Below are 16,687 nucleotides of genomic sequence, written 5' to 3' on the forward strand. Positions count from 1 at the left end.
TCAGAGAGACTAAATGTACACTATATGAACAAGTATTTGGCCACACCTGTTTTTCAGGGTTTGGGCTAGGCCCCTTATCTCCAGTGAAGGACAATCTTAATGGTTCAGCATACCAAGACATTTTGGACAATGCTATGCTTCCAACTTTGTGGCAACAGTTTGGTGAAGGCCATTTTCTATTCCAACAATGACTGTGCCCCAGTGCACAAAGCAAGGACTATAAAGACATGGTTTGATGAGTTCGGTGTGGAAGAACTTGACTGGCGCGCACAGAGCCCTGACCTCAACCCCATCAGGCACCTTTGGGATGAACTGGAACGGAGATTGCGAGCCAGGCCTTCTCGTCCAACATCAGTGCCTGACCTCATAAATGCTCTACAGAATGAATGGGCACAAATCCCCACAGAAACACTCCAAAATCTTGTGGAAAGCCTTCCAAGAAGAGTGGAAGCTGTTATAGCTGCAGAAGGGGGACCAACTCCATATTAAAGTATATGTATTTGAATACAATATCATTACAATGTAATGGTCAGGCGTCCGAATACTTTTGTCCATATAGTGTATGTTTTGATGTGTTATCATGGTCCTTGTTCTCAGGTGGCCTCTCTCATATGGAAGCTGGGTAGAGGACAGAAAACCCCAACACACTCCAGTTACTCACTCTGGGTCCCTGAGGACCAGGGGGCCCAATCGGCCCTGGGATTCCTGGAGAGCCTGGCTGCCCCTGGGGGAAGACAGATAGATGAAACTTGAACAAATGAGCTAAAGGCCATGAAACAAGAAGACCTTTAGTGTAGGAATTCAACTCACACCTCACACACATACCGTACACACACACACACACACACACACACACACACACACACACACACACACATACACACACACACACACACACACACACACATACATCTATATATTTTACAGGACTGCATTCAGTGCTAAAGATAACATTGCAGCTATATGTAATTCCATGCTGTTGTCATATCCAATACAGTACATGTGGTGAGGTTTACATACCAGCAGACCTTGTGCACCAGCAATCCCTTTCTCGCCTTTCTGTGGGATAAAGCCACCAATGACACCACCTGGATCACCCTGAGAGAGTGGGGTGAGGCAGAGAGGAATTCACTCACAGTGAATCATGCTTATAATGTAATCACTTCCAGACAAAACTGATATGTCATTTAAAGAGGCAATTAATCTGGCACCTGTATCTTTCACCTTTTAAGAGTCTATGCAAAGCATAGAAGTCCCAAATAATCGTGTGGTCTTATTACCTTCATTCCTGGCAAACCGGGAATACCCTGGGAGAAAAAAACAACAAACAATACACAACAGAATGATAAAAACTCCCATGTAAGCCATAAATCATGTGACTGCAGGAGGAATGTTTGGAGGGATGTTTAACACCCTGAGTCTCTCTTCAAGAGGCCCTTAACATTACTGTAGTAAGTCCAAAATCTACAATCTCTAAAGTTAAGGCATAAGTGACCAGCATTACCAGAGAGCTGTTCAAAGAATGATTACAGTACATACACAAGGATTTGTCCTAACAGTTTTCTCATTAACCATAGCCAACATTAGATGGAGCGATCATTGTGACAGTGTGAATCTAACCTTCCATCAGTATGACTTTCTCTGTGTCTTTTACAGGAGCTCCAGGCCTACGCCTCATGCACCGTACCATGATTGCTTGAGTTGTCAGTGAAGTAGCAAAACAGACTGCATCTGTGATATGTGGTCACTGGGCCTAGGAGGAGAAAGGAAGAAGTCCTTGGCTGCTCCAAATATGAGCACTTACAGGAGGTCCCTGCAGGCCAGGAATGCCTGTGAGTCCATCGAAGCCTCGGTCTCCCTAGAAAATATCCACAAAACTTCATGAGCAAGGAAAGGTTGTTACAGACTTCTCACTGCAGGACTGTGAAAATGAATTGAATCACTGCTCAGCTAGTGTGGGGGTATGACTGTCCTAGTCTCTGAGAAGGACTAGTTTGTGAAACATTACATTACGCCATTGTCATTTACCAGACATTCTTATCCAGAGCGACTTACAAGGGTTATAATTTTTACAGGTTATCCATTTATACAGATTGATATTTACTGAGGCAAATCGGAGTTAAGTACCTTGCACAAAGGTACAGCAGCAGTACTCACTGAAAAAGACTCATTTGTGACACTACAAGGGCTACCATATGATCAGAAAATTCAAACCTAATTGTCATGCAAAATCATTTATAAAGATGATTTAGATTATGATTTAGATCATGCAAAAATAATGCCAAGTATCAAAATCATGTTATGATGTTTAATGCTAATATATGAGCTATGTAATTAATGCCTGGAAACAAAATTTAAACATAAAATGCTAAAATGCAAGACTCATAGCTTCACCAGTGGCAATGGATTTTCTTTCAGGGCAAAATCTGAAGAGCTGGTGCAAACATTGCTCATAATACCTTTGTTCCATTGCACCCTGGGATTCCTGGTGCCCCAGGGGGGCCATCTTGTCCTGGGATGCCCTGGAGGGGTGAAGAGGAGATGATAAGTGCTCACTTTCCTCAAGCATAGAGGGTTACAGAGAGGACATACAGATTCAGTGCTGTTGACTACAGTGGAAATTCCATATCTGCTTTTAACATGTTAATTAAAGAAAAAAATAAGTAGAACGAAGTCTGCATGTCCCTCCAAGAAATGCAGTCTGTTGGCACTGAAATACACTATATGAACAAAAGTATTTGGCCACACCTGTTTTTCAGGGTTTGGGCTAGGCCCCTTATCTCCAGTGAAGGGCAATCTTAATGCTTCAGCATACCAAGACATTTTGGACAATGCTATGCTTCCAACTTTGTGGCAACAGTTTGGTGAAGGCCATTTTCTATTCCAACAATGACTGTGCCCCAGTGCACAAAGCAAGGACTATAAAGACATGGTTTGATGAGTTCGGTGTGGAAGAACTTGACTGGCCCGCACAGAGCCCTGACCTCAACCCCATCAGGCACCTTTGGGATGAACTGGAACGGAGATTGCGAGCCAGGCCTTCTCGTCCAACATCAGTGCCTGACCTCATAAATGCTCTACAGAATGAATGGGCACAAATCCCCACAGAAACACTCCAAAATCTTGTGGAAAGCCTTCCAAGAAGAGTGGAAGCTGTTATAGCTGCAGAAGGGGGACCAACTCCATATTAAAGTATATGTATTTGAATACAATGTCATTACAATGTAATGGTCAGGCGTCCAAATACTTTTGTCCATATAGTGTATATCTCAGCAGAGAGACAGTGTGCTGGCTGTGCAGTGACCTGTAAACCGGAGCTGGTGACTTAGGACTTACTGGGAGGCCTGGACGTCCTGGGAACCCGGGCAGACCAGAAGGGCCCTGCAGGACAGTGACATCACAGCAACGTCAACACAGCAACATCATTATATTATCATCATCACTGGCATAACTGTGAATCATTTTGTATCAAAACGGATCACTGGATTAAACGGGATGTTTGCTGAATGTTTGCAGAGATCTGTATACAGAAGGGACCATTTATCTCTCCAGCTGAGGAAGAGAAAGGGTAGGTTTGGTGTACTCACACGAATTCCTTTCAATCCAGGAGCTCCTGGCTGTCCAGCATCTCCCTGTAGAAAGAGTGTTTACATAACAAGTTACATTGAGAAAGAACAGACAAAGAGACAGATTTCAATTTGAAACTGACACACACATTTAGGAACTAAAATTTTAATTACATTAATTCTAACAAATGGTGTTTGTTTACATAGATAATATAACTGATTTCAGGAAAAGGAAATTATAGGAAAACAGTGCTGACCCCCTCACTCACCTGAACATGCAGATCTTTTTACTGTTTGACTGTTTAGACAAATTTCTTCTGAATTAACCCTTGACCTTACAAGAGGTGGGAAATCCCTTCTGTGTATGCCTGCAAACCTTCCTTCCCCCACTGGGAGAGGAGGGAGTGACTTATGGTTTACACTGCATTTGATTGGTCCCTATGGGACTTAAGGCCACAGCCCTGAGGCCCTGCGAGAGTGATTCATGCCCCATATCATGCCTCATTTCCTGCTTCACAGCAGAGACTTCCTGTCTATGAGTGCAGAACTGGGCTGATGTTATCAGGAGCGACACAGGTAATGCAAAACAGTGGGATCACCCCAAGCTGAAACGTCTCCCCTGGGACACCTCTGACTTCAGCTTAATTTTTTTCCCTTGGTCACACAGAGTACCAGCCCGAAAGTGTGGGCACACCTGATTAAACTACCGGGAAATATGCATTTAAAGATATATTGATCTAAAGACTTATACTTAAATGCTTAAAATTTCTTTCTTATAAATACATATATTCTTATAATATAACAAGTGAAGTTGATGCCTACGTATGACTTTTTTAGCTTTGAGTTGTTTTGTACTGAAAAGCTGTACTTTGATGGTGAACTTTTACATTGAGCAACTTTGAGTGTAAATGGCTTTAAAAAAGATATTCACACATTCTTACACTTTGGCCCGCTGAGATCTCCATAGCTGGAAGAGGAAAACATGTCCTGTCTGACTTAACGCTAAATGGGGGGACTGAGGTTGAATGGAGTAGACTGGATGGGACTGGTGCAAAACATGGTGGATTGGGGTGTCTCTTTGCGGCTAAAGCCGTTTTCGCATCTGAACTCCAGAGAATGTCCACAGAATCAGGTACGGACATTGTCTGGAGTTGCCCTTTCACACATGTAGCACACAAAAGGAGATTGTCTGTGTCAGATGCGTTCTCACCTACTGGAAATACTCCGTTTGGTTTAGGCGAGGGGTGGCGCCTGGGTAGAGCATGCAGAAGACAGGACATGACGCAAAAAGTACACTGCAGGAATCGCAGTGGCTGTATTCAAAACTGCCTACTACATACTGTGTACTGCATGCTATTTTTCAGTGTAGTACCCAGTATGCGACCCTTAATGATTACATTTGTAATATGTTAAATCATCACGTGAAATCATCATGAGTTTAGAAACGTCCAGATTTCCTCGTGGTATTTTCCAGTTAATTCAATTCAATTCAATTCATTTTTATTTGTATAGCGCTTTTTACAACACAAGTTGTCACAAAGCAGCTTTACATTGTTCCCAGGCCTGAGACCCCCTGAGAGCAAGCCTAAGGCAACAATGGCAAGGAAAAACTATCAGGAAGAAACCTTGAGAAGAACCAGGCTCATAGGGGGGGCCCATCTGCTTCTGGCCGGCACTGGGCAGATAGAGTTACAGACAAGTTATGCAATGTACTTTAAGACATTTATGATTGACAGACAATAACAGCAGAGTTATTATAAGAATGTCTCCTAGGATGTCCAGTTCTTGGAACACAGTTGGCTTTGATGGGCAGGGCAGCGAGGTAGCAGGACTGGAAAACGGGATGAGATGCTTGGGCTACAGCTCCAGACAGGAGCCCGGAGCAGGGATAGGAAGCAAACAGAAAACAGTGGTTAGTGGATGATAAGAATGGCAGGGATGTAGAACAGAGAGGCAGGAGAGGAGGGGCAGAGAAAAAGGTGTGCAACAAGGAAAGACCCCGGCAGGCTAACATTATGACAGCATACCTAGGGGATGGGAGGCAAGGGACCGGCATAGTCATGAGGGCGACCCTAAGACAGTCAACACCAGATCACGGCACAGGGTCCATGAAAGCAATGACCACTTAGTCCACGGGAGACTCTATGATCCACGCCAGCACCAGGCCATGTCCCTCAGCTGAAGGATTTACTATATAGATATGTTTTGAGCCTAGACTTAAAGGTGGAGAGAGAGTCTGTTCCCCGAATCTCAGAGGGTAAGCTGTTCCACAGGAGAGGGGCTTGATAGGAAAAGGCTCTACCGCCTACAGTAGTTTTGCCCACTCTTGGAATGGTGAGAAGCCCGGCATTTTGGGAGCGAAGGGCTCTCTGCGGAAGATATGGGTGAAGAAGGTCCTTAAGATAGGGGGGGGCAAGCCCATTTAAAGCCTTAAATGTGAGTAAGAGTATTTTAAAAACGATCCGGTATTTAATAGGTAGCCAATGGAGAGAAGCCAGAACAGGGGTGATGTGCTCAAAGCGTTTAGTTTTAGTTAAGATTCGAGCAGCTGCATTTTGCACCAGCTGAAGGGGTTTTAATGAGACGTTTGCACATCCTGACAAGAGGGCATTACAGTAGTCTAATCTGGATGTTACAAAGGCGTGGATTAGTTTTTCAGTGTTGTTAATTGATACGATTTTCCTGATTTTAGCAATATTCCTGATTTTTTGCACTCGGGGCAAGGGAGACACCATCAAGGTCCAGTGTAAAATGAGTGAGTTTGCTCCTGATTGAATTTTAGCCTATGACTAATATTTCGGTTTTGTCCGGGTTAAGGAGGAGAAAGTTTCGGGCCATCCAATTCTTTACATCTGTTAGGCAGACCTCCATGTTTGAAATATTCAGAGGGACATTGGGTTTGACTGATATGTATAACTGAGTGTCATCCGCGTAACAGTGGAAATTAATGTCATGTTTACGGATGATATCGCCAAGAAGCAACATGTATAATGAGAAGAGCAGAGGTCCAAGCACAGATCCTTGAGGTATACCATATCTTACTCTGGAACGAGCGGAGGATTTGTTGTTAATGGAGACAAACTGATATCGTTATGATAGATAAGACCTAAACCAAGATAGGGCCTGTCCGCTTATGCCAACCAGGTTTTCGAGGCAGTCAAGGAGGATACAATGATCGATGGTATCAAAGGCTGCACTTAGGTCTAGCAGCACAAGAAGAGAGATACAGCCATTGTCACAGGAGAGTAGAAGGTCGTTGAGCACTTTCAGGAGAGCGGTTTCCGTACTGTGGTGAGGCCTAAATCCGGACTGGAAAACTTCCAAAATGTTGTTAGAGTGTAAAAAGGCACAGAGTTGCTTTGATACTGCTTTTTCCAGAATTTTTGAGAGGAATGGAAGGTTCAAGATGGGCCTATAGTTTGACAGGTCATTGGGATCAAGATTAGGCTTTTTCAGAATAGGCTTGATAACTGCTACTTTGAAGGGCTGAGGTACGTGTCCAGACATAAGAGAGGCGTTGATAAGATTTAATAGCGGTGTGCCAATTGCAGGCAGTAGCTGTTTTAGGAAGCCAGTTGGTATGGGGTCAAGTTGGCTGGTAGAGTTATTAAATGAATTGATAAAAGAAGAAAAGTCGCTAAATTCAATGGGTATAAAAGAGTCAAAGCGTGATTAGCAAGTTAGATACCACTTGCATTCTCACAAGTGAAAAGTATTGACGAGTTCACGAAAAGTATTCTAGAGCTGAAGTATTTTCAGGTTTTTTCTTTTCAATGTCTTACCTTTTGGTGGTATGGGCACATAATGTGGCATGGAGGAGGAGAAGGCGAACATAGCTATTGTACTTTTGGGTAGCCTATAAAATACATACATAGCCATCCAAATGGTGCTACCGGTACACATAATTTATTATTAATTATACATTTATTATAACAGGAAGGTAAGTTTTTGTTGTTCGCTATGTAATGTTAGGTCACCAGTTCACCTATCTCACTATATCTATCACTATTACTTAGCTACAGCTTAGCTAGCTACTAACCAGATAATAAACTACTAACCAACGTTATTAATCATCATAAGAGACAAGTTTTGGCAGTATAGCTATAGCTAACTATCTCTTTATCGATCATTGGACTCAAAATAACATGTATTTTGACGTATCTGCAATATCAACGAAAGAGTGGAAGGCAATATACAGTTTGTATTCTGGTTTCACGCCAGTCGCACGATAGAAACGTCATCAACACGTCCACGCCTCGCTCAAAGTGAATTCTCCGGCCAATGACCTGCTCTATTCACACATGGACTCAATCGGACATTACATGGACTTTGTACTAGGGAGCTGGCAGGGTAAAGTCTGTTTAATGTCTGGTCCAACTGATTCAGACATTTGCGTTCGCACATACAGCTCCTCCAGGTAATGTCTAGATAAGTTCAGGGTTGCAGTGCATGTCTGAAAGGGGCTTAACACTAAAAGTGTGTGGATGGCCTGTGGGTGTTACTCACCTTGGGGCCCATCGGCCCAGGGGGGCCCTCAGGTCCCTGCATTCCAGGAAAGCCCATGTTGCCTTGCAAGCCAGGAAATCCCCTTTCACCCTTGAAGAAAAAGTAAAAAGCCAGTACATCAAATCCCAACAGATGCATCAAGTAGAGGTGAGATAGTGCGGAATTCACACTGACTTCACAAGAACAAAAAAGCATGCCTTACCTGGCTGTACCCAAACCAACTACACATTGGCACTCTTTGGCAGACATTAATTGACAGAAATACCCCAGGTCCCGATTTTACCTCTGCACAAATCACAAGCGTGGTTTGGGATGAGCTAAATTAAATTCTAGTTCCTGTTAGTGTATTTTGCCTCCCATCACTGGACGTGGTGCTCCATTGCTTTATTTAGTGTAAAACTGGATTAGAATGGACTTTTCCTGTTTGCTGCTTTTGTTCCAGTGTCAGCCACTAAGGGGGGCTGTAACCCTCTTCCTGGACTGTGATGCCTGTGGATTCAGTTCTGACCCAGTGAACTACAGACGGGTGACAAATCAAAGGAAAACCCTGAATAAATGTGTGGAGAAACATAACGAATGCAGATGCTTCCCCACAGGTGTACTGCATGGTACAATTAAGCAATTAATTCAATTCAATTCAATTCAATTTTACTTGTGTAGCATTTTTTACGATACAAGTTGTAACCAATTAACATCCAATCATGGTCTGTGGCATGTATAAAAATGCTGAGCAGGCCCAGTTGATCTCGATTTTGGATCAAGAAGGCAAGAAGAAAAGATCTAAGTGACTTTGAGGGTTCATTGTTGGGGCACAGATGGCAGGAGCTTCCGTCACAAAGACTGCTCAACTGGCTAGTGTTTCAATAGGAACAGTGACTAAAGTGACATCTGTGTTTAGATCTATGGGAAAGACATCAGTAAATAGGGTCAGAAATTGCAGTCAACAGTGCACATTCGATGACCATGCTTTAGTACGGTATGTAAGGAAAAACAGAAGAGCAACTCTTCCTCAGGTGACTGAGAATGAGCATTGAGCAGGACGCAATCAGACTGTGTCAGCAAGAACAGCCCGTCGACAATTACATAGAGAGGGATATTATAGTAGGATTGCAGTGCATAAACCCCTCATTACAAAGATGAGTGCACATTTGAGAGTTCAGTGGTGCAAAAACCATAGGCATTGGTCTACAGAGATGTGGAAAAAAGTGATATAGTCAAATGAGTCATCCTTCACCACATTCTTGACAAGTGGGTGAGTGCATGTGTGGCGTACACCAAGAGGACGGTACAGGCCTGAATGCTTGACCCCTACAGTGAGGGGGTCCGTTGGCTCTGTTATGCTGTGGGGGCATTTTGCTGGCATGGTTTAGGTCCACTTGCCCCTTAGAAGGAAGGGTGACTGCAAATCAATACAAAGTTGTTCTAAGTGATCACCTTTGATGAAACATTTCTATCCTGATGGGAGTGGTCTCTTCCAGGATGACAATGCCCCCATCCATAGGGCATGAGGGGTCACTGAATGGTTTGATGAGTATGAAAATGATGTGAATTATATGCTATGGCCTTTGAAGTCACCACATCTCAACCCAATTGAACACCTATGGAAGATTTTGGACTGCCGTGTTAGACAGTGCTCTCCACCACCATTATCAAAACACCAAATGAGGGAATATCTTTTGGAAGAATGGTGTTTCATCCCTCCAGCAGAGTTGGATTTTAAAACATCCAGTTGAAAATCAGGGTTTTAACTGTAGACTTCTGTAGAGCAGAGCTTAGAGTGAGATGGGCATGTATTCCTATTGTTTAGACTTCCTGGGCTCAGAGCTTGTGTATATCTGGTTATTGGATTTGGCAGCACAGCACACAGATCCCAGTTTTAGAGGGCTTCTGTTCACCAAGCTTTTTCAAACTATGGTCAGAATGCTGCCACAGTAGTAGATAGCCAGAGAGCCAGAGACAGAAAAACCCACTCCTGAGGTCAGGAAAATGCTCATTGAATCAGAAGATGGGACTCAAGACATTGGTTAGGGGAACAGACTGGTGAGAGGAAGTGACATCACAAAAGGGGGACTATCTGAAAAACATGGCAAGGCAAGCTAGCTGTTAGGCTGCTGATTCTGGAACAACAGAGTCACGTTACAACATCTATGGGTAAAAATGGAATGTAATGTAAAAATAGACAGCTTTTTCATCAATGCTGTGTGGCCGCTATGCATATTCACTAATCTTTAAATCATCTGGATAGCTCACCCTGCTCAATGAGCCAAGTATCCCACCAATCCAAACACAATAAAGATCATCAAATCCACACAGCATTTGCAGAGCATTGATAACAAAAACACAAGACCCTATAAGAAACTGCATGTGTAAAGAACTGCAGAGGTGATGCTGGGCACTAATTGTTTGATTCCACTGCCTGTTGTCTGAGCACACAAGTGAAAATTTCTGAACAGGACGCAGGGTAGGATTCTGACCAAGGGTGCATGGTGTTATCTGTTTTTACACACATACACACATGCACATACATTTACATTTTACATTTATTGATTTGGCAGATGCTTTTATCCAAAGCTATGTACAAGTGATGCAGAGTGCAAGAGAAAAAAAGCCATCTAAGGAGTAAAAAGCCATCTAAGGAAAAATACATATATACACACACACGCATACACACATACACAAACACACACATACATACATACACACACACAGAGTTTAACCTGACGAATGATGTGGCCTCACTCCAAACACCCAGCCCACTGGAGTCATGCAATCATGCACTCTCAGGTTGGTTGGTTGAGGACTATATTCTTGTCCGCTCACCACATGCTTTTGGCCAGTGAAACAGGAGGCTATGGGGGATCTTAGAGAGCCAGACCACCACTCACCTTTTCCCCTTTCACACCACTGCAGTCACACTTCCCACATCCTGAGCCTGAGCAACCCTGGAGAGAGAGCAAACAGGTACCTCAGAACACTGTTGGATTTCATCCCCCCCTCCCCTCCCGCCCCAAAAAAGGACATGTGGTATTCATCACAGAAATGGATCTGTTGTGACTAGATAAAGCACATTGCACATGCTGAACTGTACTAATGCAGTGATGCCATTTTGGCCTCTAGGTGGCAACCACTGAAACTTTTAGTTTTCATTTTCTCAAGTGAACGCTCACGCCAAACATAAATATGAACTTTGTTCCACATTCACTGCAGTTACAGCATGTACAGTTCCCTGACTAATTGGGATTGTGTTCTCCTAATAATATATTTGGATTATATATCCATAAATATAAAAATGTCCAATATGAAAACTGTGTGGCAAAAGGACAATGTGTATTGTGTGATGCTCATTTTTGCAGTCAGAACGTGGACAAGACTTCAAACAGACATATCGTATGATACATGAGGGGACTACAGATTTTTTAAAATAAATCTGCACATATTGTGTATTCCATGAAGTCCATACACATATCGGCATATCATCTGTACAAGTTTCAACTCTCTGCCTTCTCTGCCAATGTCTGCTGCACCCATAACCACAACATCCTAATCTTCCAGCAGATCAAAGCATCGGGACCCTCTTTGAAACACACTTTGTATTTTTGTTGGCAGTTTGTTTGCATCTCTGTTAACCCAAACACGAGAGGAGACGCATCACAAAAGAACAGAACGATACGAAGAAGACAACCACTAATACTGTCCATTAAATCACTCCATCTAGATTACAGATTGCACAGACCCTGGATGAGAGAGCATATCTGGCGAATACAGGCGTGGGAATGTAAAGTATGGGGTCTATGACACCTCTCAGGGGAACAAACAGTTATGGAAAAATACTCCTCCTTACCACTTCGGCTCGGCGGAACTCTGAGTGTTGGATCAAACTGACCATAAATGACAAACATTGTTAACTCAACATGGAAATAAACAAGGAGTGAAATGAATTTGACATGAGACTTCATGAGAAACTAACTGAGATCAGTGTGAGAAACCTGAACAAAGCAAGTCAGGTACATTTCACGAGAATATTACGTGCTATTCTGAACTTTCTGTTAAAATTTTTCCCTCTGAGCGAGAGAAACAGAGAGAAAATGCCCAAAAATTAAAAAAAAAAACGTTTCATTCTACAAAAAGCAACAGATTTGGCCGAAACTTCTAATCCTCCCTGATGAGGGAGAAATGTCCAATTCTCCTTGGGTAACAAGGGGCCTGCTGGACCCTAGCAGCACTTATTTCTGCTGTAGCCTTAGAAATCTTGAGGGACACCAAAACAGCATAATTTTATTATTAGTAGTATTTCTTTTTATAATTATTGTTGTATTTGATAAGATAAGATAAGATGAGATAAGATAAGAACTTTATTGATCCCACAGCGGGGAAATTCACATGTTACAGCAGCATTAAGACAGAGGTAGAAAGGCAAAGTGGCAATGTGCAATAAATTAAAAAAATACAAAAATACAAAAGAAAATACAAAGAAATATATATATATATATATAAGAAGTCAAGAATCAATAAAATAGTAAATATATGTACATTAACAGTAAAAAAATACAGTGCAGAAATGAGCACTGAGTGAGAACTACACCATAGTATTGATTTACTGAGTGATGGGGTTTATTGCCCAATGGTATTATTAAACAGTCTGACCGCAGTCGGGATGAATGACCTGCGGTAGCGCTCCTTCTTACACCATGGGTGAAGCAGTCTCTCACTGAAGGAGCTGCTCAGGGCCACCACAGATTCGCGCAGAGGGTGGGAGGTGTTGTCCATGATGGATGTCAGTTTGGATAGCATCCTCCTCTCACCCACCTCCTCCACAGAGTCCAGTGGAGAGTCCAGTACAGAGCTTGCTCTCCTGATCAGCTTGTCCAGTCTCTTCATGTCCTTGTCCGTACAGCCCCCTCCCCAACAGACCACGGAGTAAAAGATGGCTGAGGCCACCACCATGTCATAGAAGGTCCTGAGGAGAGCCCTGCACACTCCGAAGGACCTCAGCCTCCTCAGCAGGTGGAGGCGGCTTTGACCCTTGTACAGGGCCTGGGTGTTGTCTCTCCAGTCCAGTTTGTTATTAAGGTGAACACCCAGGTATTTGTAATTCTCCACCACCGCAATGTCCATACCCTGGATTTTCACAGGCATGATGTGTGGTGTCCTCTTCTTAAAGTCCATGATCATCTCCTTTGTCTTGCTGGTGTTGATGTGGAGCAGGTTGAGCTCACACCAACTGACAAAATCCTTGATGACCTCCCTGTATTCCAGTTCATTCCCCTCAGACAGACATCCAACGATGGCTGTATCATCCGAGAACTTCTGGATGTAGCAGTTGCTGGTGTTCTGGCAGAAGTCTGAAGTGTAGAGTGTGAAGAGGAAGGGAGAGAGCACTGTACCCTGAGGGGCACCTGTGCTACAGGCCACCACATCAGACACACAGTCGCGGAGTCTCACATACTGTGGTCTGTTGGTGAGGTAGTCAATGGTCCATGTAGTCAGGTGGCGATCAACTCCTGCTCCCTCCAGCTTCGCCCTCAGTAGTGCAGGCTGAATGGTGTTGAAAGCACTGGAGAAGTCAAAGAACATGACACTCACAGTGCTCCCAGTGTTCTCCAGGTGAAGCAGTGATCTGTGGAGGAGGTAGATAACTGCATCCTCTACCCCGATACCAGGCCTGCAGGCAAACCGTAGGGGGTCCAGCGCCGAGCTCACCAGGGGTTGCAGGTGATGCAGGATGATCCTCTCCATTGTCTTCATCAGGTGGGAGGTCAGGGCAACAGGCCTGAAGTGGTTCGGCTCCTTAGGGCGCGCCACCTTAGGCACTGGAACCACACAGGAGGTCTTCCACAGGGCCGGGACTTTCTCCAGACTAAGGCTCAAGTTGAACATGTACCTGACCACACCACAAAGCTGGTCCGCACAGTCTTTGAGCAGTCTGGGGCTGATTCCGTCTGGGCCCGTGGCCTTTCTTGCCTTGACCTTTGCCGGTTCCCTTCTCACCTGGTCAGCTGTTAGGGAGAGGGGGGAGGTTGGAGGGGAGAGAGGGGGGTGGGGGTTGGGGGCGGCTGAGGAGGGGGAGGGGAGAGGTAGAGGGGGGAGAGGAGGTGGGGGTGAGGAGTGGTGAGGGGCAAGGAGTAGGGGCAGGTGAATGCCGGTGTGGCCTGGTTGAGGAGGTCGGGTCCAGGGGGGTGGTGGAGGATGGCCCGCGGCGGTGTGGAGAGGGGGCAGGGTAGTGGGTTGAGGCAGTGGGGGGCAGAATCAAATCTGTTGAAGAAGATTTCTTGTCTTTCTTGTCTTGCTGGTTGCTGCCAATGTCATGTCAGCGAAGCATTTAGGTTGAACTAGGAGTGTGTGTGTGTGTGTGTGTGTTACCATGAGAGAAACTGTATGCGTGCACTTGCACTCGCACATGTTGTCTACTGTACCAAGTGCACACTGAGCATGCCCAGGGAGCCAGGGAACTGAGATGATGTTTGGGAAAAGCTACAGATACGATCTTGGAATAACAAAAGAAAAAAAATGCATAATTACGTTTGCTCTGAGCTAGGGAGACAGGAGCCACCTGCAAAAGGGAAAACACTGCAGGGATGCGAGGAAAGGTTAACTGCTACCCTGCCAGCCTGACTAACAAAGGAAGGAACTCCATTTTGACACTCACCACACAGCAGAAAAGCACTCACAAATGCAATGGCCATCACATGTGTTCATACCCTTTAATAAACTGCAAAGCATTTTATAAATTGCCTCATATGCAAAAACATTTTATTATAAAACAAATACTGTTGCTGTTTGCTGAATTGGTCAAAGAAACAGGAGATTAAAATGTCACTGAAACGTATTGTTTCCACCTGGAAAGAAACATTGAGGTGTGCCTGCATTTTTATGTCAGTTTATGAAGGGTATAAACAGACCTGATGGTTACTCCAGAGCCTACTGCAGTGAGACAGGGCAAATATTTAGGGCATAGGGTAAGAGGTGGCTACACAAACAGTCCTCATTCCTCCTACATTCGCCCATTTGAACCCAGATGGTCACATTCAGCCAGTGCACTACTCCAAAGGTTTCACTGTACTAAACACTTATGTAGGATCACTCTGTTGTGCGTTGTGTGAAAGGCCCTGACATAGAATGTGGACAGGTAACAGAGCCTAATCTAAAACTAAAAATCTAAAAAAGCCTTTATTTCTCAGCATGGCAATCATGCCTCTGAGGCTTTGAATGCCATCCTGATGTCCTCAATCAGACTCTCTCCCTAATTCAAGGCACCGAGTCACACTTCCAGTTTCAAGCTATCACAGAGCTCTGTGAGCAGGCAGAGGCTTTCCCAGCGGAACTCTCCCACAGACCATCCCTGCCCTGCCCTGCCCTCCCCTTGAGCTTCTCATAAGAGACGAACATAGCCCACACTATAGTAGAAATTCCAAATGGAATCAGGGGGGCCTGGAGCAACAACTGCCCCACCCCACAGACAGTGACTTTTCTGTTAATGACTGCTAATCATGCTACACTGGAAGGTTTCAAGGCGCTCTGTGTTCAGTGAGAAAACTGAAAATAAAAAATGTGGACCATCTTTAGTGCCTTGTGTGGGGATGTGTGTGCTGGTTTCAGCACCTCATTCCACACACTGTGGATGAGACCCAATTTGGCTCTGCTACAGTGCCACAGCGCAGCCTGGAAGTGTGTCACTCTGGCATCAAGCCCTTGAGTGTTGTGGTGTCTAACAGCTTGTTGTGTGTTGTCCAGGTTGCATGTTCCTGGGTGGTATCCAGTTTTTGTGTGCCCTTATGCATGTATCATCAAACATATTAGTTTGTGACCTTCAAAGTCCTGTGCATAGTCTTGTTTATGTAGGCTATTTTTGAGTGTGATGTGTTTCAGTGTTTATGAGTGACCCAAGCACTGTCCTGTATGTCTGTGAGCTTGTGTGTGACCCCACAGACGTCTGTTTTTACACAGCCGTCTGGTTCATCACCACGCCAATGATTAGGACAGATGGTGATGGCCCCATAAAATAACAGCTACATGCTCTGCAAACACCTCCCAGGGACCCTGGCTGTCTGACCCCACCTCAGGTAGTTTACTTCCTTTGGGCTGCTGCTGGGGGAGTCCAATGAGAGGTGCCCTGCTGCAGCACAGAGCCACTGCTAGCGCAGCAGAGATGATTGTTATGTATGGCATTGAGTCTTTCTCCATGGCTGCAGTGATGCGGGGCTCTGTCTAAGACCAGAAAGAGTGCTCATGTGCCTGTTTACTGAGCACCGGTCCACTGCAGACCTTCACAATGCAGGTAATGGAGCTAATGAATTTGAACTGTATGTCTGGATTAAATCTGGAGAAAGGCTTTTTGAGGCTTGTTTTTGAGCCTCATAAGGTGCTGTTCCAGCGAAATAAAAAGGCTTTCGTTCTTTTTGTCTTGCAGATTGGGGGGAGCATAACCAAAGCAGCCTGAATGGACTACTATGGCTGTTGCAGCCAACAAAGTAGATGGTTGCTATACCAGGCTGCTAAGAAGAGCGCTCAACATTAGAGTTGATGCTACGCATCACATCTCAAATGAAGACGTCTTTGGCGAGCTACCACGTCTCACTTACAAAACAAGAATGGAGATGGATGAGGCTTGCAGGACA

At 44.4% G+C, this 16,687-nt stretch overlaps 1 protein-coding gene across 1 annotated transcript in view; it reads right to left on the bottom strand.

The window, feature by feature from the left end:
- LOC118788996 (collagen alpha-1(IV) chain-like) overlaps nt 1–16,687 on the bottom strand; it is an 89,395-nt gene that overhangs the window by 23,890 nt on the left and 48,818 nt on the right. Inside the window, exons 2-10 of the mRNA XM_036545257.1 lie at nt 10,958–11,014; nt 8,073–8,162; nt 3,588–3,632; nt 3,337–3,381; nt 2,460–2,522; nt 1,805–1,858; nt 1,281–1,307; nt 1,021–1,098; nt 662–724 (exon numbers count right to left, since the gene is read on the bottom strand). Of these exons, the coding sequence (XP_036401150.1) occupies nt 662–724; nt 1,021–1,098; nt 1,281–1,307; nt 1,805–1,858; nt 2,460–2,522; nt 3,337–3,381; nt 3,588–3,632; nt 8,073–8,162; nt 10,958–11,014 (522 nt within the window). The remainder of the gene's footprint in view (nt 1–661; nt 725–1,020; nt 1,099–1,280; nt 1,308–1,804; nt 1,859–2,459; nt 2,523–3,336; nt 3,382–3,587; nt 3,633–8,072; nt 8,163–10,957; nt 11,015–16,687) is intronic.

Source organism: Megalops cyprinoides, chromosome 14 (genome assembly GCF_013368585.1).
Source record: "Megalops cyprinoides isolate fMegCyp1 chromosome 14, fMegCyp1.pri, whole genome shotgun sequence".
Lineage (NCBI taxonomy): Eukaryota > Metazoa > Chordata > Actinopteri > Elopiformes > Megalopidae > Megalops > Megalops cyprinoides.